Here is a 23,215-nt window from a genome sequence, read left to right as displayed (position 1 = left end):
TGGTTTCTATCATATCAGTTTGACGGTAGAAGTTAGGGGAGGGGGAAGGGAGGGGACAGATCTATGATAATAAATAAAACTTAATAACTCTTGAACCATCCAACCGATGTCGATCAAATTTTCAAAACAGATGACGCTCTGGTTTGGGATATTTTTTTTTATCATTTAACTTCGACGGTGCATCGTAGGAGAGGGGGAGGAGGAGATATATGTAAAAAAATAAAAATGAAATTGACTGTCTTTGTGACTTCACTCTTGAACCACCTGGACAATCTCGATCAAATTTTCAATAGATGAGGTTCAGGCCTGGTATAGTATTTATCTATTCACTTTGACGATAAAACTTAGGGAAGGAGGTAGGAGGAGGAGATATATAAAAATAAATAAAACTTGAACCACCGGACCGACCTCGATCAAATTTTCAACCTAGATGAAGTTCAAACGTGAAATGATTTTTGTCATATTACTTTGACGGGGAAAGACATTTACAAATGATCAAAAATGACAGATATTAGTGTCGAATCTATAATTTTGGAGGTCGCCGAGATGAACAGTTATCTTCTGATGCCATTTAAATCCAAATTCAGCCCCGCAAAAATTGTGGGAGGGGAGGGGATATATAATCAAAGTGACCAATATCAAGGAGCACTTTAGTAAAAAGTGACTGACTAACGAAACATATTACTATTTTTCCTAATTTAACCCAGCAAAGCGGGTAATTGATGCTACTATGAATATCAAATCGGAATTAGATTCATAAACCCAGTTTCAGACCTCCAACTTAACCTAACCCTTGAAAGAAAACTTTCTGAATAAAGATACAGAAATTTGAATGTTGTTGAAATGGTTCATCTTTAAGAGCAGAAGTGTAGAAAATCCTAAAACACATACACACTTATTTTTATTTAAGAGTTTATGTACTGAATTTCGTGCCTTTAAATTAAGCAAATCTTTGCATTGGACACTTCTTAAATACAGAATCGGAAATTTGAATTTTATAAAAATTGCATTCTTTCCTGCTTTAGGAACAGAATTTTTAAAAACAGTGTGTTCAGTGTTCAGTTTTTACTTTATTTTTTTAAAAGAGGATTTTATATGTCGAGTTTCATCTCCCTAATTTCAGCTGCTTGTGAAATACTCTAGAAGGACTTGAGCTCTCCCTTACTTTCAGTTCGTTTCCCTTGCTTTCGTGCCAGAGGGAATATTCTGCCCAAAAAAATTACGTTTGTAGTTCTTTTTTTTCTTTCTTATTCCTCCCTCCTCCTTCGTCTGTTTCTATAGGGGTTAATAGAGAATATTTTTTATAGCGAGCAAAATGGAAGCGAATCATCAAAAATGTCGACACCGCATAAGCGGGAAAAGACAAAGTAAAATTATAATACTGTATATTTAGACCTATATTTGTCTAAATATACAATACTGTATATTTGTCTAAGAATGTAATGTGATCCCCAGCTTCGAGTACGTATCTTCGCCTATGCACCAACTGAACAAAAGAAACGTTACTTTATCAAAGGTACTTACCCAAATGTTTGATGCTCTTTATTAAGCATCTCCATGGTGCTACAACCTCGAAGGGGTACAACCGCCTAGAACAGTTTTTAGTTTGGTGTCGCAATGACAGCCCATCAAACCGCATATTCTTGTTGCTTAGCCAGATGCATTCTTGCATAATAACTGTCTATGTATGACATATGGAACCCGAAGGTTCAATACTACATTCACAAAAGCTATCCATTGACTCATCATTTTTTTTTTTTTTATTTCAATTTATTGTCTTTTTCTTTGTCGACTACGTCAACGCCCAACCACGTAAAAGTTTTTTGGCGCCCCCTTGGAAGGAAGTCTGAATTAAATACTGATTTGCTTCCTTGCATCGCATTAAACATGGTTCCTCCGGACTTTTTTTTTTTTTTTCTGCTGTCGCTTACATATTGAAATACGGAACTTGTGTGGATCATTTGGGTTCAGTATTAAAATATCAGTACAAGGAAAAAAGGCTGTGTGATAGTTTTTGAGAGAAAATGGTGAAATATAAATGCCACAAATGACTTCATTGCTTATTCTTCTGGTCATAGGAAGTATGGCATAGCATTCCACGCAAACAGCGGTGGTACCAAAAATCATCGTGAGTACATATGATTAATTTACCTCCTAATATTCTTTTACACAGCATTTTACTCTGTATACTTTACTTTGCAGTGTCAGTTTTTGCAAAAGAAGAGTACTGTCAGTTAAACGAAGGCATTTTCAAATATCTATTTCTTCGTTGGAGTTTGGACACCATTCGCGATATCGAGTTCTCGTTGTCGGGTATCCGATTTTCGATTCTGGATCGGAGTATTTGATTCTTTGTTCTGGGTATGATTGCCCGATTCTTGGTTCCGGAACCGAGTATCCGATTCTCATGGATTCTCATGGGTTGGGCGTTGACGTAGTACACAAAGAGAAAACTCAATAAATTGGAAAAAAAAAAAAAAATGATGAGTCAATGGATAGCTTTTGTGAATGTACTATTGAACCTTCGGGTTCCATATGTCATAGATAGATAGTTATGCAAGAATGCATCTGGCTAAGCAACAAGAATATGCGGTCCGATGTGCTGTCATTGCGACACCAACTGGAAATTTTTGAACCGGATTACGAGCATTAATAATTTATGTTTTAGGAAACACTCTTAAACTTTTTTTTTTTTTTTTTTTTTTTTAATTTTTGAGTAAAAATTCCAACATTTATGTGCATGTGACAATTGTGAAAGCAACTAAAATTTTTAGGAACAAGATTCCAGAATTTGAACCTATAACAATTTTGGAAATGATTCTAATTTTCTTAGCCGAATTGTTAAAAGCCGATTAAAGTTTGATAGTTAACGATTAAACATTTTATTACCACTATATCTGAGAGGATTTTCTTTTCTTTCTTTCTTTTTTTTTTTCTGAAAAGAATGTACTTGCAGAAAATCTTTTTGATTTACAGACATTATTTTTTGTTTGCAAGTAATTAATTTTATTTCTTTTAATACGCAGGGCTTAAGTGTGGATATAATTAGTAAAATATTGAGAATATGGGACTTCAGAAAAGCTAACACAGTCATTCCATTGGTACCAACAAACATTGCAGAAGATAGGATAACGAGACAGCAGCTGATTAGTCTGCGATCTTACGGATTTCAAACTGTAGGTGACAATCCAGGAGTAATGATGCCAAATGAGGAAATATTCAACGTTGTGTTAGATAATTTACGAATTGGTAAGTAAGAGAGATAAAGTTATTTATTTTCATTAACCATATGTCGTCCTCTCTGATAGTATCTCTTTCAAAAAACATAATTAAAAAATTCTGTAACAATTAACCAACACGATAATAACTTTCACTGCATGATTCTAATAAATTATGATATATTTGTAGATGAATTGTCATGCACGCAAATAAAGAATAAAATAGTTACTTATCATCTTTTTATGTCGTTTACAGACGTTCAACTCAATGCTAATGGGAAGTTCTTCTCTGTCCTATTCTTTTCCTATATCCTATCGAAATTTTATGTCCTATTTTAGAAGTTAATAAATAAATATACGATGAACGAGGCTAATTAACTTTTCACTGTTACTTAGTTTTTGGGGTATGTAACCAAATAATTGTTACAGAATCGTTTGAGGTGGACCGTTAACTTGTAGTGCGACGGGACCCTTTTTTGATTTGTGTTCACCCGAGTTTGTGTTGGACAATATCGTGTTTGTGGGTTTTCTCCAGGTTTTCTGTTTCCTTCTATATTGTAATTTCACCAATTGTTTCATAATTTAATTTCATTAGATCATCGGTTGAGCAGTGTTGGCACCATAAAGTGTTTTTCACTTCTTAAATAACTTGGATACTTTGTGCTGAATAAAATGTGTAAAATTAAGTTAAATAATTCTGTATGTAAGACATATTGGTTATATGATTATACGGTGGCAAAATTTTCATGGAATATTTGTACCTGATATCAGAATTTAAAGAATGACTTCAAAGCAAAACATCACTGGAGGTTTCAAAGTCAGGGGAAAATTTTGCCCCAAACTCAGTTTCACTCAGTTTCACCGCCATTACCGACATGACTCCTCTTTATAGAACTCAAATAGAACTGAGTAGTAGGCATACCAACAAGGAACTTCTGATGATATTGCTAGTATAAATAGAATATATTATAAAGTTATATTGTAATTATTCGTATAGGAACAAAGGACGTATACTTAACGCAACAACTGCTCTTTTCATAAATGCTGGGGCACCGTGGCTCAGTGATAGAGCGCTTACCTAAACAGGGACCAATCGTAGGGTCCCATGTTCGATTCTCAGCCAAATAGGTTTGTGGTGGACAACATTGTGTCCGTCGGTTTTCTCGTGGTACTCCCGTTTCTTCCCACATTCTCATTTCACCAATAATTGACTTATTGTATGTAGTCATCCGTCTCCCTTAGCCTAAAGGGTATAATCGTGGAACGTTAAACTGAAAGATTTTATTTCGTTTCATAAATGGCATACGTGGAGTGACATCACGAGTGACCTGAAAGAAAACAGTTGGAGCTGTTCACGTTTCATGACATTTTTTGGTTTCAGAAATCGAACCTATTTTCGATTTTTGCAGTCAATCATTGTTATAAATTCTAAGTTAAATTTCGATTCTAAAATAATAAAATGGCTTCAAAACCCTGGTCGTCTTTCCCTTACAAATATATTTATTTGGTGTTCAAATTCAGTGAAACGATATTCTCTTTCTTTCCATTTCTTTAAGACTACCATTCCTCAGGTCTTCCAAGTTTTTCAGTTTTATATCCCACTATTGTGTTGTGTAGGCTAAAGGAGACTGTGATGATGAGAGTGAATGAAATGGTGCCATGAAGAAAGTGACAGAAAACGGGATATTCCGTAGAAAACTCACGCACACGGTGTTTTTCCACCAGAATGCTCACTTGGCGCGAGCTGGGATCGAACCACGGACGTCACACACCAAAGGTGAACGCTCTACCACTACACTACAACGGCGCACGTGTTTTCAAACTGTTCCCTGTATCCGATCCACGACCCTTCTCCCAAATGGCGACTTTCACGTGTTATTGGGTCTGGGAAGAAATACCGAGTATCTCAACGTGTTCGTGGTACCTCAACACGCGAAAGAGAGGTAGTCCCATATTGCTTGGACGATCCTACCGGGAGAAGAGTGTCGGATTCCTGCCTGCAGGGGGACTGAACTGAAGTGGGGGAGGGGCCAATCCCAGGAATCTGGGTAACGGCTCTGATTCTGCGGAAGGGAGAAAAAAACTGTAGGAAATGGGCCGGCACCCAACTCAAATGGTGACCTAACACGTACCATTGGATGCGGGATGAGATGCAAAGCATCTCGACGTGTGCGTGGTGCCTCTACATGCAATGGCGGTTGCCAGTTGAACGATAGAGGTAGGCAGGGCCGGGATGCTAGCCCCCTCGGGCATTGCCTGAGGTTCCCGGATTGGGTAGGATCATACCGTGGGATTCGGTAGCATATGGGAGCTAATCCCAGGAACCTGGGTAACGGTGAACATGTGCGGGAGGTAAGCTTGCCTTGAAACGCTCGAGCACCGTGCCTGTAGAGCATGGTAGGGCCTGACTCGCTAGCAGGACCACCTCGACCAGTAGGTCAACTGGTAGGCATTCAGGACTTCCGTCTGGCCGCACAATGGGCGTATTCCACTTCCTCAGAGAATGGGACTACATCGCGTAGGCGAGTCAGGATTAGGGACAAATCCTGGCGGTACACCTCGTGCACGAGGACTCAGGTCCAGTCACGAGCAACAAAGGGCGGGGTCCAATACTTTTGCGGTAACCGTCCATTAAAGAGACCGAAAGGTCGCAGGCATGTTCTCCATGCATGCAATTAAGCGTGGAATGGTAGACCACTAGCATCAACGTGTTCCCTATGCTTTGGCCAGTTCACATACCTTGTGTTGAACTGATTGTCGACGAGGGGGAGATAGGGTTTCAGTAGCAGCGTGGGAACACGCGTCACTCTTGTCTATCCTGTGCTAAGAGCTGACAATGTTAGCTAGTTGTCAGTCATATCAGGATAACAACCTACCGGTGGAGGTGAGGCTTCGGCCATCCTCCGAAATGGGCGACTAACTCGTGCCATTGGATCTGGGAGAGTACGTGTGACCCCGTCACGTCCTCAGCGAGGTAGGTAGTTTTCAACTGCCGCCCCTACTGGCGGAATTGAGGCTTCAGCTATTCACCGAAATGGGCAACTAAGGCGTGCCCTTGGGTCCGGGAGATAAGGCTACGTGGTACCTCAACACGTATGAATGAGCAGTTAGTTGGTGTGTCCAAAGTGTGGGCGGATCCAACGCCCTACCGGGAGGATGATGTAGGTACTGCCCTCAAAGAGCGTGTAATGCGTACGCTTGGGTCCGGGATGGGATACCTAGTATCCTAACGCACACTCGTACCTCAGGAGCGCTGAGGTAGAGTTGCTGCATACTAGTTGTCACCGAGTGGATGCAGTATTCACGATCCTTCCAGGGGAGCCGCCGCTCCCAAATGGCCATTGTCTTTAAAGGTAGACAGTCTACATCAGCCATTGGGTCTGGTAATGTGCGGGTAACCTCTCCCATAAGAAGAGGTAGTTTCGTATTGCTCGTATTGCTCGAACGGCCTACCGAGGAAGGGTGTGGGTGTCCCTTCTAATGGTGGTTTACACGTACCATTGGGTTTCGGACAAGTAGCATGGCTACAACGTGTACATGGTACCTAAAAACGTTAAAGATAGGTAGCCACATATTGTTTGGGCGACCTCTACCAGGGGAGACACGGCACGCAAATGACAATATCTGCCGTAAGCAGACGGTCTACATCAGTCATTGGCTCTGGTAATGTACGGTGTACCTCTACCGTAATTAAAGGAAGTCTCGTATTGCTTGGACGATTCTACCGGGAGGAGTGTGTCGGATTCCTGCCTGCCGGGCGACTGAACGGAATTGGGGGAGGGGCCAATCCCAGGAATCTGGGTAACGGCTCTGATCTTGCGGAAGGGAGGAAACTCTGTAGGAAATGGGCCGGCGCCAACCTCAAATGGTGGCTTAACACGTACCATTGGATCCGGGATGAGATGCAGGAGCATCTCAACGTGAGTGTGGTACCTCTACACGCGAAGGCAATGGCCGGTTGAACGATGGACGTAGGCAGGGCAGGGATTGGACTGGCCACCTAAGGCCCCGGATTTGGGTTCGACTCTGCTGGGCTGTGGTCATACCGTGGGATTCGGTAGCTTATGGGAGCCAATCCCAGGAATCTGGGTAACGGTGAGCATGGGCAGGGGGTGAACTTGCCTTACAACGCTCAGGCGCCATGCTTGCAGAGCATGGTAGGACTGGCACGCTAGCAGTCTGCTTCCACCAGTAGTTAACTGGGTAGGAACTCAGGACTTCGGTCTGGCCGCGCAGTGGGAGTATCCCACTCCCTCAGAGAATGGGGATTACATCGCTTAGGCGAGTTAGAATTAGGGGACAAATCCTGGCGGTGCACCTCGTGCACGAGGACTCGTCCAGTCACGAGCAACAACGGGCGGGGTGCGGTACCCGTCCATTAAAGAGACCGAACAGTCGCGGGCGTGCTCTTCATGCATGCAAATAAGCGTGAAAATAGTAGACCACTAGCATCAACGTGTTCCCTATATAACCGCTGCTCGAAACGAGAAACCTGAAATGCTAATGCAGGTAAGCTATATATATTTTGCATATGAATTTTCAAGTGTACCATCCAGTTAATAACTTTACATGTACAATCTCACTATGAAATGTGCCGGTATAAAAATTAATGGGAAGAAGTAGTACCGGAGTATATTATACCTGAATATACAAATCATTTCGAGCGTTGTATAACATACTCAGCTCCGTAAGAAATCTCTTCGGGACTCCGGCGGGAATCCGGCTCACTTATGCATAACACAGATTGGAAATCTAAAAACAGACGATAAAATATTTCTGGAAACAATATGTAGAAGGAAATATGGATTACATTAGATAATAGGACTTAGTACTTTAATAGGAGGAATTGCTCTTCTGATATCGTTCTTTAATTTAAAGTCGTTCTTGCTGGGACAATCAGAAGACTGTAAGTTGTTAAATGTTTCTATTTCCATTTATTAATTATTTCCGTTTCACTGTTCTTTTATTACTGTTATTATTGCTGTTGTTGTGATATTCAAGTATGTAGAATGAAAGGATAGTTTCTTTAATGCATTTAATTTTCGTTTAATGTTTTAATTTTTAAACAATGATCTTTTAAAATGTTGCTAATGTACTTTGTTTTTTTCTTAATGCCGAAAGTTTACAAAATTTTCATTTTTTTGTTTTTATTTATTTATTTATTTTTTAGGTGACAATGTTGTTCGTAATTGTGCACATAAGAAAATCATAATTGGTGCTAGTGGTAACTTTGGAGTCCGTATTGTTACCGAGTTAGCAACGCAGCTAATTGTGAACGACGTTCACGTTCAAGTCATCATTATTTGTACCAAGGAGGCTAAATCTAGTCTAAATATAGATGAAGTTCCTGTTGAGATACCAATCTTTTATGACAGTGGTGATATAGAAACAGAAAGTAAAATTAGTAATTGGGGAGAATTGATCGTATTTCCTCAATTACACATTGGCCATTTAGCTGAAATAGCTACTGTAAGTGATAAATTTGATTCTCTCTTCTCTCATGCAATACCTTGTTAATTCTGAAAAATAATTCCTAGAGTTGCTAGATTAACAAAAGCATATCGATTAACAACTAGAATATAGTCACGGGAGGGTTTGGAAGCAAATTGGAGATTCCAGCTAAGTTTCCATTTTTTAGTAATTTGATATATGTGGTGTTGCCAGTTTTCATGAAGGGTTATGCTAATTATAGAGCTAAACACCACTTGGATGTTAAGTGTGGGATATTATATTTCTTTTCCACAACATATCTAAATTTAAGGTATTACCCTTTGATTGAGCATTATCCCTTATTATTTTTGAATGTGTTATTTCATCTTAAACGTTGTCAATTTACTCAATTTCCTATTCAAATAAATTATGTAAGATCGTAGTATTGAAAAATATACATTTGAGAGATAATGAAAAAGAGAATTTCATTATCATGAGAGAGGTTATATGATAAGCGTACTCGTCTTTACGCGGGAGGCCCGGATTCGATTCTTGACGAGACCTCATGTGGTTTCGATCCTATGTTAAACCGTAGGTCCACGTCTCATGTAGCCCCTATGCTGAACGGGGCGCTAAGCCCTAAACTCAACGAAAGGATTTTACATATAAAATTCACTATATGTGGATGTGTGTGTGTTTAAGAAGTAGAGATGCAAAAAAGCCGGCTTTTTTGAATCGATGGTTTTTTTCACATAAAAAGCCGGCTTTTTTGGGAAAAAAACGAGAATTTTGGAAATTTTGGCTTTTTTCATTTTCATGATTTTTCTATCTAAATAGCTTTCTTATAGTATATTCTATAGTTAGAGAAGAATTCCATGACCGAAATGCCATATTTCGCTCTGAAATTCTCCATCAAGATGGATGGAACACATGTTTTACGAATTAAAGCTAACATGAAGAATGTAGTATTTGAGGGCAATTTTAGAGGCTATTTAACTTTTGAGTTATCGACATTTTTTTCTTCTCTAGATCATTATAGTTTGTCATCCGTGTTTCATTTCTAAGAGCTTAGTACTCTAGCTTCTAGCGCAAAAGTTAAACTTATGTTTTTCTGTATATCCGTCAAAGCGTACGTTTTTCAATATATCCGTCAAACCGTACTTCCACATTTCTGTTATACTGTAGCTGTGCAACGATTTAGCAATAATTTTCCGGATACAACCTTGAATACTAATTTATACAAATAATCAGTAGCGGATTGAGAAAAGTACTTTGGGAGGGGTTTCTCTGATTGTTTCGTTTTCTAAAATGTCCTAATTTTATTTGGGAGGAGCTTGAAGTTTATGAGTACAGGCATAACTAATACTGTATTTCGTTTCGTTTATATATTTAGAGATAATCTTCCGGATACAACCTTGGATATCATTTTATACTGAGAATCAGTGGCGGATTTAGAAGAGTATTTTGGGAGGGGATTTTCTTACTAATGTTAGTTCTTCTAAACATTCGTAATTTTTATTTGACGGGAGCTTAAAGTTTATGAGTAAAGGCATAACTAATAGATATTTCCTTTATTTTAGACATTCCATAATTTTGGGGAACAGGCTTCAGTCCGAAAGACCAACCCTCTAACCTTCGCAAAACCGTCACTGGTTGTAATTAGTAATAATAACGAATTAAAAACAATAAGAAAGGAAGTCGGCCAACTCACAGTACACGCACTATTTCTACGTCACAGATGGAATGAAGAAAAGTTTTGTCAGAATGGTCGAATGCTGGGTTGAATCCCGAACTTCCCGATAGAAGCGCAAAAGCTCCACTCAGTCATGTTTGTTGTGCAGTTGTATTTATCTTAACTTAAATATATTCCGTAGTCTTTTTTTTTTTTTTTTTTTTTTTTTTTTGTGGTGGTGGTGGTGGGGTGGGGTGGGGGAGAGTTCCGTAATGATATGAAGGGTGTGAGCCAAGAACATGGTAACCAACAAATTTTCAATTGCTGAGTTATGCAGCAGATAGACAGCAACACATATCGCTTCGTTCAGTCCTTCATGTATAGTATTATGTGAAAAATCAGCTTTCCGACTTTCAAAATGGATTGTGCAGCGGAAAATGTCTAATTTCTTAAAGTAGTAAAATTGTGGGTTACCATGTTCTTGCCTCACATCCTTCATATGTTGAATCCCTCTTGTTAAAAATTCAGAAAACTTGAGGACTGAGTAAACCGTGATGGTGATTATATAAAACTATAGAATTTCAAGAATATACAGAACCAAAAGCTCTAGATGTTGCAGCCTTTAAGTGTATCATATAAATCTAAGTATTCTTTTTGTTTTATTTTAATTTTATTTTGTTCCAAAAAGAGAGTATGGAATATTTTGAAGTAAAAATACTACATACAATTTTGCTAGATGTTTGTGTATTTTTTTAAAAGAAGTAATTACGTTTAGGGTTGGCTGGTTTACACCACCTGTTTTTTTTTTTTTTTTCTTTCTTTCTTTAAATAAACAACTGGTTTAAACCAAAAAAATAAAAAGAATGAAAAATGCGAATCGTGTCAACTTCATGGTGATGTTTCCACACATCAAACAATCTGCATTAGTTTTATTTCCTTTTCACCTTTTATTCAAGGTGTCCCATGTTCAATTCTCGGTTGAACCACAACCCTTCTTTCATGCGTAAACAAAGTAGCGGTTCGGATGTAACTTTAAGCCAGTCTTCTTCTTGATAACCTCGGTATTACGTAAGGATGTTAAGCCTGAACATACGAAACGAAACCAAATTGTATATTTCTGCATGCCTGAATGCCTGTTATTTTGTAAAGAAGCCAAGGTTGCTTAAATATATTGATAGAAATTGGCATAATTTATCGATTGCCTACGTAGCTTCCAACATTAGCTTGGATTGGATTTTCAATGATATCTACATACTAAATTTGTAATTTAATACCTCAGTTTTAGCGTACTGATTATGATACGTTGACCTTTAAATTTTACATGCAAAGCAATAACAGGATTTTCCCGTTATTGTTTTACATTTAGAGTAATGACGGGATTTTCCCGATGGCTAGGGCGGGAGTTTCCCAATTTAAGAAATTTACTGACCGGACTTCTTTAAGCTTATGCGACCTCTTCCAGCATAACCCCGTTGTTGCATAATAACACCAAGGCGAAACAAACTTATTTCCGTCAATATGTAATATAAATACATAAAGCAAAATATCTAAACCCAAAAAACCTGGTTTAAGCCAAAAAAGTCCAGTTTAAACTTCCCCCCCAAAACGGGTTTTTGGTATTTTCAAAAACAACCATGGTTCTTCCCAACCCTGCTTACTTTTGTATATAGGAGGTTAAAAAAAATCTTATTATATGCATTGGTTAATCCTTTGAAATTCATAATGTAAATATGTTGAGAAGTAAAATTGTTTCAAATATCTTTTCGAAATCCATGGTTTATTTTCGAGGTTTTATATCATTATCGGCATCAACCACTAATTAAATGACTTTTTGTGTTATAGAGAAGCGAAACAAAATCTGCTTTATCAATTTAAAGCAGAATTTTGAAAAAAGCCCAAAATTTCCCAAGCAAAAAAGCGAAGCAGAAAAAACGGATTTTTTTTCCAAAAAAGCCGGTTTTTCCCGAGCCCTTGCATCTCTATTAAGAAGACCAAAGTTGAGAAGGAAATGAATGACTTTATATATTCCACATAATTTTCACGGAGATAACTTTAATTAAATAAACTCATTTTTTTTAATGTTTCATCTGTCTTATTTATTTTTATTTTAACTCGCGTTTCAAACTGTTTTCATTGTCAGTTTTATTAATTTGGGGAATTGTTGTACAATTATTGTAATATAATTTTAATTGTTACAATTTTACATTACAAAATTAATCAAATATTGTTAGAATTTACAGTTTCATTAAAATTTATAATATAACAATTTTCTTTATTATTATTATTATTATGGTTACGCTTAAGGTTTATCCTAACGGGGGTACATTGCGAGAGGTTTACTTTCTTAAACATAACCAACTCCGTCCTATACTCCTGATAGAAGTGTTACGTAACATTAAATAAACTAGGAAATTCTAGGCGTGAATAAAAGATACAAGCCTCAAATGTGTGATTGATTTTAATTTTTAGTGAAGTCATGAGATGTTTGTGAATTGGTTTATGTGTAGAGACATTTTGGCAGTTGACAGATTTCTTAAGCACATACCTGATTTTCTTGTTGAAGATTATTGTCCCACGACAGTCACTCCAGATCCAATCTCAGCCCAAGTCCTTATTGACACAACAGTGACTTTCCAAATTTTATCTGATGTAGAATTTAATGTTCGAAGTCTCAAGACAAAATTGTTTCAAATAACTCAGTTACATTGAGACTATCAACGATGTAATCTCTGGTCGCTCTCTCTCTATCCCGGAAATATCGTGAGGTTATATACTATTTCTTTTGCTGAGGTTGTTACCCAAAGTGACGTAGATCCATGGCATGACCCAGAAACTCAAGTTCATGTACAAGTCGGAATTTGGTTCAGACGAAGAAATCTGTCAACGCAAGATTTACATAATGAGGAAGTTCATTATGTAAGTCAAACTATCTTCAGCACATAAAACGAATTCGCAGACAAATTACGTAATTCTTAACATTTTTTTATAGTTTTAATCTGTATTTAGATAAAGGAATCTTTTCCTGTTTTGTTCATCTTTAAGAGTTGAATTTAGAACCAAAGTACAACACAAATAAAAAGTTTATAACTGGCCGATTACATTATTATTATTATTATTATTCTTTTATTTTTGTAATAAAACATTTCAATATCACTTAATTTCAAACCTTCCCCTTGGGTCAGTGTGGTATCATGTAAATTTATTTTCACTGTTTCTCTTTTGTTTTCATGAGTGGATGTGCATACAAGGGACGCGTTTTCAATCAAAATTTTATATTATTCTCCTAGTACATGTTGCGCTAATTCTGTCTTCTGTGGTTCACTTAATCGTATATATATAGGATGTTATTGTGCATCCTATTTACTCCAACATATGTTAGACCACTTTTACTTGGGATGATTGAATAAATACCTGGCTTGCCTAATCTGTCACGGAACATAGTATTTGTCTGATGGCATGCCCCCCTCCATGTAGCGGACCGTCATCATCGGGGAGAGGATGGAGGTGAGAAGGTGGCTTCATTTTTCATTTATGTATCATTTCATTTACGTATCATGTTCTTGCTTGCCGTCTCAGCCGTGAATACCACTACTGGACTCGCGGGTAATTAGTGGGAGTTTCGGGAAATAGATGGTCCGTGGTCTTCTATTGTGTGCGTCCAGTGTTCGTATTGTCCGGAGTTCAAATCTTTAATTTTTTTTTTAAATACAAAAAAGAAAAACATTAAAACATAAAAGAGTAAAAAAACTATAAAATCACAAAAATAAAAAAAATCCACACCTTTTATTCTCTTGGGCTGGTGGGGTCTATTCTTTCGGTTTGAGAGTTTAGTTTCTTTTAGTTCCTATCCTTTTATTTCCAACTCTTCCTTTTTCCAGTATCATGCGTTTTTGTCGACGGGAATGGTTTTCTTTTATACCCGTTCCCCTTGACCGTGTCGGTCGCACGCTAATCGTACGGTGAGGGCGTGCTTATGGGATAGCCATGGGAGTGTCGTAAGTTCTCCTCGCAAGCGCCCCGGTGTGAAGTTGCGGCGTTCACACGCATTTTCTATTTATCAATGTATATTTGACATCAACATTTCATGGATAGTAAAACTATAAAACCAGGTCCGGGCTTACCCTCTCATAAGCCAAACGAAATGAGATAAAATCTCAAGTTTTCAATAGTGTGGAAAAGACAAGTATCATGATGCCTGTAATCTGATGTATTGTAGTTAAAGATGCTGATAGTGCCAATGCTGAAGTTAATCGTCCGAGTGCTATTAGGGGTTTGTCCCGTTTCCTTACTAATAAAGTAATTATTTATAACGCCGGACAGGTTAAAGATATCAAGAAATTAAGGAATAGCATTTTATTGGTGGAAACGGTCGACGATAAGCAAACAGGAAAGTTGCTAGAAATGATTACCATTGGACAAGTGAACGTGTCGGTAGAACCCCATCGCTAACTCAACGTCTCTCAGGATGTAATATCATTCTCGGACCTTCTTCTAAACAACACCGAGGAGGAGATTAAATCGGACTTGGCTGACTAACATGTTGTAAACCTAGCTCGCATCAAACTCGTTCCTACTGAGTCACTGATTACTTTTAGTTTGCCTACACTTCCGGACTTTGTGAAGGCTGGTTATTATCGAGTTAAGGTGCGTTCCTGTATTCCCAATCCATTGCATTGTTTCAAACGTCAGCACTTCGAGCACACTAGCACGTCGTGTAATGCCATTGCTGCTCTTTGTGTGAATTGTGGCCAGGGTAGTCGAGGTGCAGAATCCTGTACAGCGGCCAAGCTCTTTTGTGTCAACTACAAGGCCGAGCATTTTGCGTGGTCTCGAGACTGACCAGCCTTTCAACGTGATAAACGTATCCGAAAGCTAATGGTTGTTGAGGAGATCTCTGCTCCAGATGCTAAGCGTCGTTCTAAAGTAAGCATCCTTTTCTCTCTTTCTGTTCCCTTTGCTAATGTTGCAGTTACTTCTTGTAAATCTGTGGCAACCAAGACCCAGACGTCCGACGTTTCCTCCCAAACAGATTTTGTTCCCGACAAAAGTCTATCAAATCCGACCTTAGTTGCATCGACTAGCGAACCCCCCCCCCCCTCCCTCAAACCATTCCTATTTGTGTTAATGTTGATCTTCGGTGAGCTCCAGCTCATGGTCGTCCACTTTTTGTTGATGGCCTAAAACTTTGCCAGCATATACACTGGCTCAATGATACATTCCTTTCCCCGAAAAGAAAAAAATTGCACATGTTCTTCTTTCTTTGCAATCTGCCCACCTGCAGTTCCTTTGAAATCTGACATGGTGGAAGACGTGCTGCTGCATACTGAGTGGACGGTACTTGGTCCACGTGGAAAGGTTCGCATCAAGCGTTTATTTCTGATTCTTTTTATTATTTTTGGCATTTATTGTTATATATTTTCTCTATTGGTACCTTTATTATTATTTATTGTTATTGATTATATTTTTTATTCTCATGTATTTATAATTGTACAGTGAAACCTGTCTACGTTGGCCACCATCGGTTCCATCGAAAAGTGTCCAACTTAGCCAGGTGGCCAACTTACAGAAAATAAGTGTGATTTGTGTATTTTAGAATAGAATTTATAGTATTACTTGATTGTAAAATTTTAATAAGCAGTGGCACGACAGCTACTTATAAATAATGTATATAAAGTAATCATAAAAATATACAGTACTAGAAAATATTACTATAGTATGCAAGAGCGCCGATTTCTCTGTAAATTTGAGGGGGTCCCATTCAGATGCAGAAGGTATATATATGAAGATTTTAAGACAAATTGCACTCAAATTATACCAAATATTGTATACTCATAAATAAAATAGGAGCCACATGAGCTTTGGGGGGCCCGAGCCCTCCAGTCCCCCCAGGATCGGCGCCCTTGATAGTATGTTTAATATATGTGCATACCTTTCTCTTCTTGAAAACTAGTCTGGTACATTGGATTATTCGGATTGAAAACACAATAACACAAACAACCATGAAATAGAAGTGTACGTACTCAGTTTATTGAAATTGATATTATAGCACACTGAGTTATTCAGGTTGAAGACAAGAAAAGCTAAGTTATAAATTGAGAAATTCATATGCAATTTATATGACTACTTTTCAGTTGTTACTGAATGGTGGTTCATTCTAGACATATTTGCTTTATTCTTTTTGGCAGTTATGCACATTCTAATATTGTAGTTAACTACCTCTTGTTAATGAGCTAGAAGTGTTTCCCTCGGAGCAAAAGATGTTTTGAGAAAATCTTGAGGGAATTCGTATCTAAAAAAAAAAAAAAAAAAAAAAAAAAAAAAAAAAAAAAAACACCTCCGCTATTTTTTGACAAGCCGACAGGTGCCAATAGTTGACAATTGAGATGGTTAGTTTTAATCTTGAGAATTTTCCTGAATTACTAAAGCTCCCCACTGATGAGAGGAGTTGATATAGCTAATGGTTTTACCAAAACAGATAGGGTAAATAAATACGTACAACCATTTCCTGAATTCCTGTACGTGCTTTTTCTTATTCACATATTCCTTCACCACCCCTTTATGAGGGTAGTGATCTGGCCATTGACCTCCAAGAACAAATCGTGCGAACCTATGCTGCTTTGTGTCCAATCACAAATACAGAACATCTGCCTCTCATATGGGAATTCGAAAGAGTTAAGAAAAATAACAAAACTGTATTTTTCGTGGCCAAGATACGCAGGTAAATTTATCATTATCATCATACGGTAAATATGGCTTCAATGTGGCCAACTTCCAAGATAGACAGGTGGCCAACTTATAGAGTAGTAAGTAACGAATGTTTTATGGTAAAATGCACGTTCAAGACGAACTAGGCCAAGATAAGCAGGTGGTAAAGTTGATAGGTTTCACTGTATCTCTTCTTTTATATTTTTATTTCTCTTTTGCAATAGTATTTTTGTTAATTTTTATTTGTTGATTTTTGGATTATCGTTTGGGCAGTCGTGTTGATCGGGACGGGGACAAATAGCCTCGATACTGACGTCCCCATTAAACCTCAATCAATCAATCAGTTGAAGGTGGCATATGAATTGTTATTCCATATTTATTTAATATCATAACTTCTTTTATTAGAGGTATTGCGAACGAAAGTTATTAATACTTCTACAATTAAATTACAAACAAAAATAAGAGAAAAAAATCGATATCGAACGTTAACCAGATTTTGGTAAATTCATTAAAATAAATTATGATTCAGAAGTATACATAAAACAAACTTCTGTATTTAAAGATTTTTCTTCCACCTTTTTTGTGTGATTGTAACTAATTAATTTTATTTATTTTAAACATGAAGGGTGTCAGTAATAACATAATAAGCAGAATAACCCGAACTTGGAGGCAAAACAAGCCTTGCGTCTTCACTGCTGTAATGAGGGAAGATGTCTATAGAAATGTCCTAACCAAACACCAGATATGGAAACTTAAAAATATGGGATTCAAAGAAGTGCTTGGTGTTCCGCCGGGCAACTTGCCTAGAATGGGAGCTCTTATTGGTACAATTGCTAGTGCACTCCACATCGAGTAGATAAAAGGCAGGTAAAGTAATTCACTTTTATAACCATCCGTTTCATTTAGCCTAAAGGGCCTGATTGATTTCTTGCTAAGCACTCATAATGTTACGTGTCACAAGATAGAAATAGTGTACAAATTTCGTGATTGTGTGCTAAACGTTTCAAAAGTACATGCTAATAATCGTTATAAACAGTATAATCCCTATATATATCCTGCGGAGTGGAATTACTTAATACTCGCCTTACAACAGTTGAGGATAAATAGGGCCAGGATGCAACCAAGGAAAGGTCCATGGTACTGCATGAGGTTTTCCTGGGTTTTCCTCATTCACACCAGGCTAATGCCGGGGTGGTACCTAACATAAAGGTCCCAGACTGCTTAGGGTTGCCATATGTCCGTATTTTGTACCGACTGTTTGTATTTTTGGGTCCGTGTCCGTGTCGTACAAAGTATGAAATAGGAAAATGTCCGTATTTGACAGTTTTTGGTGCTACTCGAAAATTTCCGAGTCCGGAATCACTAAAATTTCGGGTGAAAAGAATTGTGTTTTTGAAAGTAGGTTGTGTTTTTAGTAGGTTGTGTTTTTGAAAAGTGTCTCATTTTTCTATTCCAGGATTCATTTGGTTAGATTTAGTATAAGTAATGTGAGAACCTAAAAAGGTGATTTTTAGGTAAGAAATTTCAAAATATTTGTTCCGTGTTGGGCACTGTATCTTAAATGGCTGGTCATTTTAAGACTTGTCCGTATTTTGGATCAAAAAATTATAATCTTTATGCCATGTCATCGACGTATAAGCCTAATTAGCATTTGCTGTCTGACTTCAGTGGTGTATCGTTGACGTTGAATATGTAGAGTAATGGCGCCATTGTGGTACCTTGAGGTACCTCCCTTTGAAGTGTGATTACCTCGGATGATTGGTCCTGAATTTTTATCTGAGTGCATCTATTATGTAAGAAGTTGTAGATCCATCTGATGATTGTCGTCGGGATATCTATGTTGACTAGTGTAACCAGGAGTTCAACATGCCTGACACTATCAAATTGATTTGAAAGATATAAAATAGCGCATCACCGTTTTAACTTAAGTGTTGCTTTTCTCATATTGTTAGCTAGCCGTGCTATTTCGTCTACAGTCCCATACTTGGGCCTAAAACCGGTTTGGTATGGGCTTAGCTATTTGTTTCATTTAGATATCTAGGTATGTGCGTAGGCTGTTAACCAGAATTTTTGCCGATGTTTCAATTGGAGATGAAAGTGATAGGTCTTGTAATTCTCGGATTTGGGCTTTTCTTTCCCTCGTTTCGGTAAGATTACGGTATGTTTTTTTTTTTCGGGGTGGGGGGAGTATCCGAAACGAGGAAGGAGATAATATCCAGGGAGGGGGCAGTTTTTTGCAGCAGGGGATTCTCTACATGGGCTTACTTTGTAGCAGCCCAGAAAAACCTTTCCTGGAGAAAAATGTCTTTCTTTTCTGACTGATTCTGTTTTAGTTTGAAAGTAAGGATCCTCAGATAGCTACGTGTGAAGAAAGTGAAGCAGAAGAGTTTTTTCTGCAATCGATTTAGGCATCCCTATTCTTCCAAGAAAATTAAAAAAAAAAAAAAAAAAAAAAAAAAAAAAAAAAAAAAAAAAACTTCGTGAACTGAGTTATGTCGTGGAGGAGGTTACTTTTTGGTATACATGGAGATGAAATGTATGTTTTTTCGTACCTACCTCCGTGGAATGTTTATATATATATATATATATATATATATATATATATTATCTGCATTTGCAAATTATGGATGTCTAAATCTTCCAAACTTATCGAGATATTTTCCAAAATTGAAACGAAAACTTCCGGTTTGAGTAGAGGGATATTTCTTTCTCTTTCTTCGGACCCCACAGCAATCTCATCATTGCCTAAATTTAAAAATTAGGAAGTAAGCTATAGAGGAGATAGGGAGAAGATTTAAAGGCTAGCCACCGCAGCCTCTTATCATGAGTAGAGATGACCTTCTCCCCCTCAAAGTTTTTATGGCATATTAATTTGGTGGAGTACCTTTTCCCTCTCCGACACTTCTGTGTGTAGAGAAGGTTTTCGTTTGTTTCTTTGAAGCTTCTTAAAAGGTATTTTCAGCTCTTCCAAGGAAATAATATTTATTCTCTTTATAGGAAAGTCTCAACAAAAAAGGATCAAAGGGAAGGAGCAAAAAAGTGTGTCGTTCGTAACAATAAGAAGGGGAAGAGATATGCAAATGTGTCAATGACACTGGAATAAGTTTTGAATTCAATCAATTGTGTGGAAGCTTTCAAATTTAAAGAAGGGAGCATGAACAAGAGAAAGGACAAGAGCACCCCCCCCCAGATTTTCATGAAAAGAAGGGAAGTTCCAGTCTTTTGCCTCCCTCCCCCTTTTTCAATTCTCAAATGTTAGAAGTTGGAACTGAAGGAGAGAGATCACAAACATTATGCGAGAAGAAAAGGTGACTAAATTTACTTGAATTCCTTTCATTCGAGTTCCTCAAGTCTGTGCCAAAAGAAGGGTCTTTCTTTTCTTGTCGTAGGTATATATCTTCCTTTCTTATCACAAAGCTCACAAGCGGAAGGTCAAATTGCATTGTTCTGTGTTGCACCACAGTGTGGCATATCCTATTCCAACGGTAGGGGCCGCGGTGGCTCAATGGTAGAGCGTTCACCTCTGGTGCTTGGGGTCCCGGGTTCGATCCCAGCCCCCGCCAAGTGACTTTCTTCATTCCACCATTTCATTCATTACTCATCATCACCGTCTCCTTTAGCCTAACCGGCATAACCGTGGGACGTAAAACACAAAGATTTCATTTCATTTTTTTTCCTATTCCAACGGCCTTGCAATGAGGGGTACCTTTTACTTGTCGGCCTATGAATTCATCCTTCGTTCACAGCGTAGTAAGTGGGAAGATATATCACAGTAGAATAAATTCGTATATATATCACAGTAGATACCCTCTCTCATAGCTTTTGCCACTTCCAACCACCTATTAAATTATTTTTTAAAAATCTAAATTTTTGTTTTCATCCAGAAAGCGGGATGATTCCGTCCTGGCCAGGAAATGATTTTTTAACCCTATTGTGCTGTTCCCCTCAAAAGACTTTCATCCTTCCCTCTTCCACTTCTAAAACATTTTTCATACAGTTCTCCCCATGGAGCCGTCACTGTAAGGATTATTTGTATTTTTTGAACGAGGGTTTTAGGCGGACGTCAAATTCAGCTTTTCTACAGAAGAGCCACCACCCCTGCCATTCTTCCATGCAGCACTGCTTCCACAATTTCCCTTTTTCATTTCTTTGGTTTACATGACCTGGGATCGAATCAGGTACTAAAATCGAACTCCCCTTCCAATTACAGTCTTTTCTGTCATTTCCTCCCAGAGAAAAGAAAAGACAATTCAACCCATGGGCAGGGGGATCTGCAGTGGTATCAGTTTACTTTTGGAGATGAATATGAGACCCAAAATAGCTGCTTCTTGAAACATGAATGCTCTTTCATGTCACTTAACTTCCTACCCCACTCGTTTTGATTCCCATTTGCCATCATTGGAAACAGTAAGGAAGGGAAGGAGGCGGCGCGAAAGAAAGAAAGAAAGAAAGAAAGAAAAACGAGAAGCCTTTTATTTTATTTTAATATTATTATTTTCAGCACTGGACAAGCGAGATGAGAAATACCAGACTCGCCCCCAAGTAAACTACCCACGAGTTTTTTCGAACGTAATGGATGCCCTTTGTTACTTCCCACCGTCACTTCTTTAAGTGAATCCCCCTTCCATTCCAGTTTTACTTCGTATTTGTTTTTATATTACATTCTTTTGCTTCACAGTCCTTTTTTTCTCTTTGGAAAAGACTAACCCGAAAGAAAGGAAAGGGGAGAGCAAGTGGTATAACCCAATATGCAACATTTATAAACGCTAAAATTTTGTATCATGCAAATAATGGCAGAGAAGATAAGAGAAAGAGGACGATTTACCACTAAACCACCCAGGACTAAGTATAATTAAAGGAAGAAAAGGTGCGGGTCTACTCGGGTTTCTAACACTAACCATGTAGAACGGAGAAAATTTATATGAATAGTCATACCATTTTCCCAAACCATTTTCCATCCCCAGATTTTGAAAATAGACTTCACCTTCTCTCTACTCTTTACCCCATCGCCTCTCTGTACAAAGTTTTCTTGTCGCGCGTGGGCTATACCTACCTTCACTTGGGATTTTAACCTGTTACTTTGATTCAAGGGCGTATCCTAAGGGAGAATAGAAGTGGTTCAACATTTATTTAAAGAATACAGTATGTCATGAACCCGTCAAGTTAAATAGTTTGAATGAATTTGGGAACGTACTTAGTTCCTACCTTGAGCTGAGTTTTTATTATGCTACTTTGATTAAGGCAGTTGGTACCTCTTCGCTGAGTCGAGTTTTCCCCTGTCTAATAACATTGGAACTTTTTTCGTGTTTTTCTCAGCAAACAATGAACAAATCCTTATAAACATTTGCATGGAGTCAGGTCAATAATAAAGAATTCGTTATACGAGCTTATAATTTTACTATAAACCTCCAATAAAGTCATTTATTCCCCCCTTTTTTTCATGTGAAGATTTGCAACAATGCATTGACGACACTGCGTTCTCTCTTCTAGCAGGCTGCGGCGAGTATCTAGGGTTAATTTGAAGTTTGAACATTGTCCACAGCTGTGAGGGAACCCTTTTCAGGAATGACATATTTATGGCATTTCGGTGAGGGGGCGTTGGAGTAAGTTTTCTTTGCTGAAAGCAGAAAAATAAAAACAACGAGAACAAATCCATTCTTCTTTTACGTTAGCTTTTCTCCCCGTCAAGTAGAGACAGTTGTAAGCAGTTAGTAGCGAACTGTCTCTATTGAATAAAGATACTTTTAGTGTATACCAAAGCGAATATCACTTTATTATTATTATAACTTTTTTCGAAACATAAATAGACATAACTTTCTTGACTCCAAGTAACAGCATGCTAATAACCTTGTAACTTGCCCATTCTATCTATATATGAGGTATTTATTATAAACTTCTAAACTGGTAAAAGAAAAACTACTTTTATAGTAACGCATCTTGCTAAGAGAACTATTTGTGTTTTTTTTTTATTATTATTATTATATTTCAATTTAAAATAAAGTGTATAGTTTGTAACAACGAATAGTGCTCAAAATAATACAAAATAAAACTTATTACCAGTCAACTTTAGATTTAGATCAAACATAATAATGAACAACAATACCAATATATATTGTATACATTTATTTTTATATATATTTTATATTTATATAAAAGGTGGTACAAAGAGAATTTAGGAAATCAATTGATC

The 23,215-nt window shown here is 37.6% G+C and overlaps 1 protein-coding gene across 10 annotated transcripts in view; it reads left to right on the top strand.

Moving 5' to 3' along the window:
- LOC145688034 (uncharacterized) overlaps positions 1-23,215 on the top strand; it is a 188,010-nt gene that overhangs the window by 154,383 nt on the left and 10,412 nt on the right. For 8 of the 10 annotated variants that reach the window (XM_081761731.1, XM_081761728.1, XM_081761725.1 and 5 more), the window contains 3 exons: positions 3,027-3,249; positions 8,389-8,687; positions 17,651-17,892. In XM_081761731.1, the coding sequence (XP_081617857.1) occupies positions 3,027-3,249; positions 8,389-8,687; positions 17,651-17,881 (753 nt within the window). In that variant the 3' untranslated portion in view covers positions 17,882-17,892. The remainder of the gene's footprint in view (positions 1-3,026; positions 3,250-8,388; positions 8,688-17,650; positions 17,893-23,215) is intronic. The other 2 variants (XM_081761724.1, XM_081761732.1) reach the window with 2 other exon arrangements.

This window comes from Thermobia domestica, chromosome 6 (assembly GCF_964235325.1).
Source record: "Thermobia domestica chromosome 6, izTheDome1.hap1.1, whole genome shotgun sequence".
Classification (NCBI taxonomy): Eukaryota; Metazoa; Arthropoda; class Insecta; order Zygentoma; family Lepismatidae; genus Thermobia; species Thermobia domestica.
This window is presented reverse-complemented; position numbering and strand designations above follow the sequence as displayed.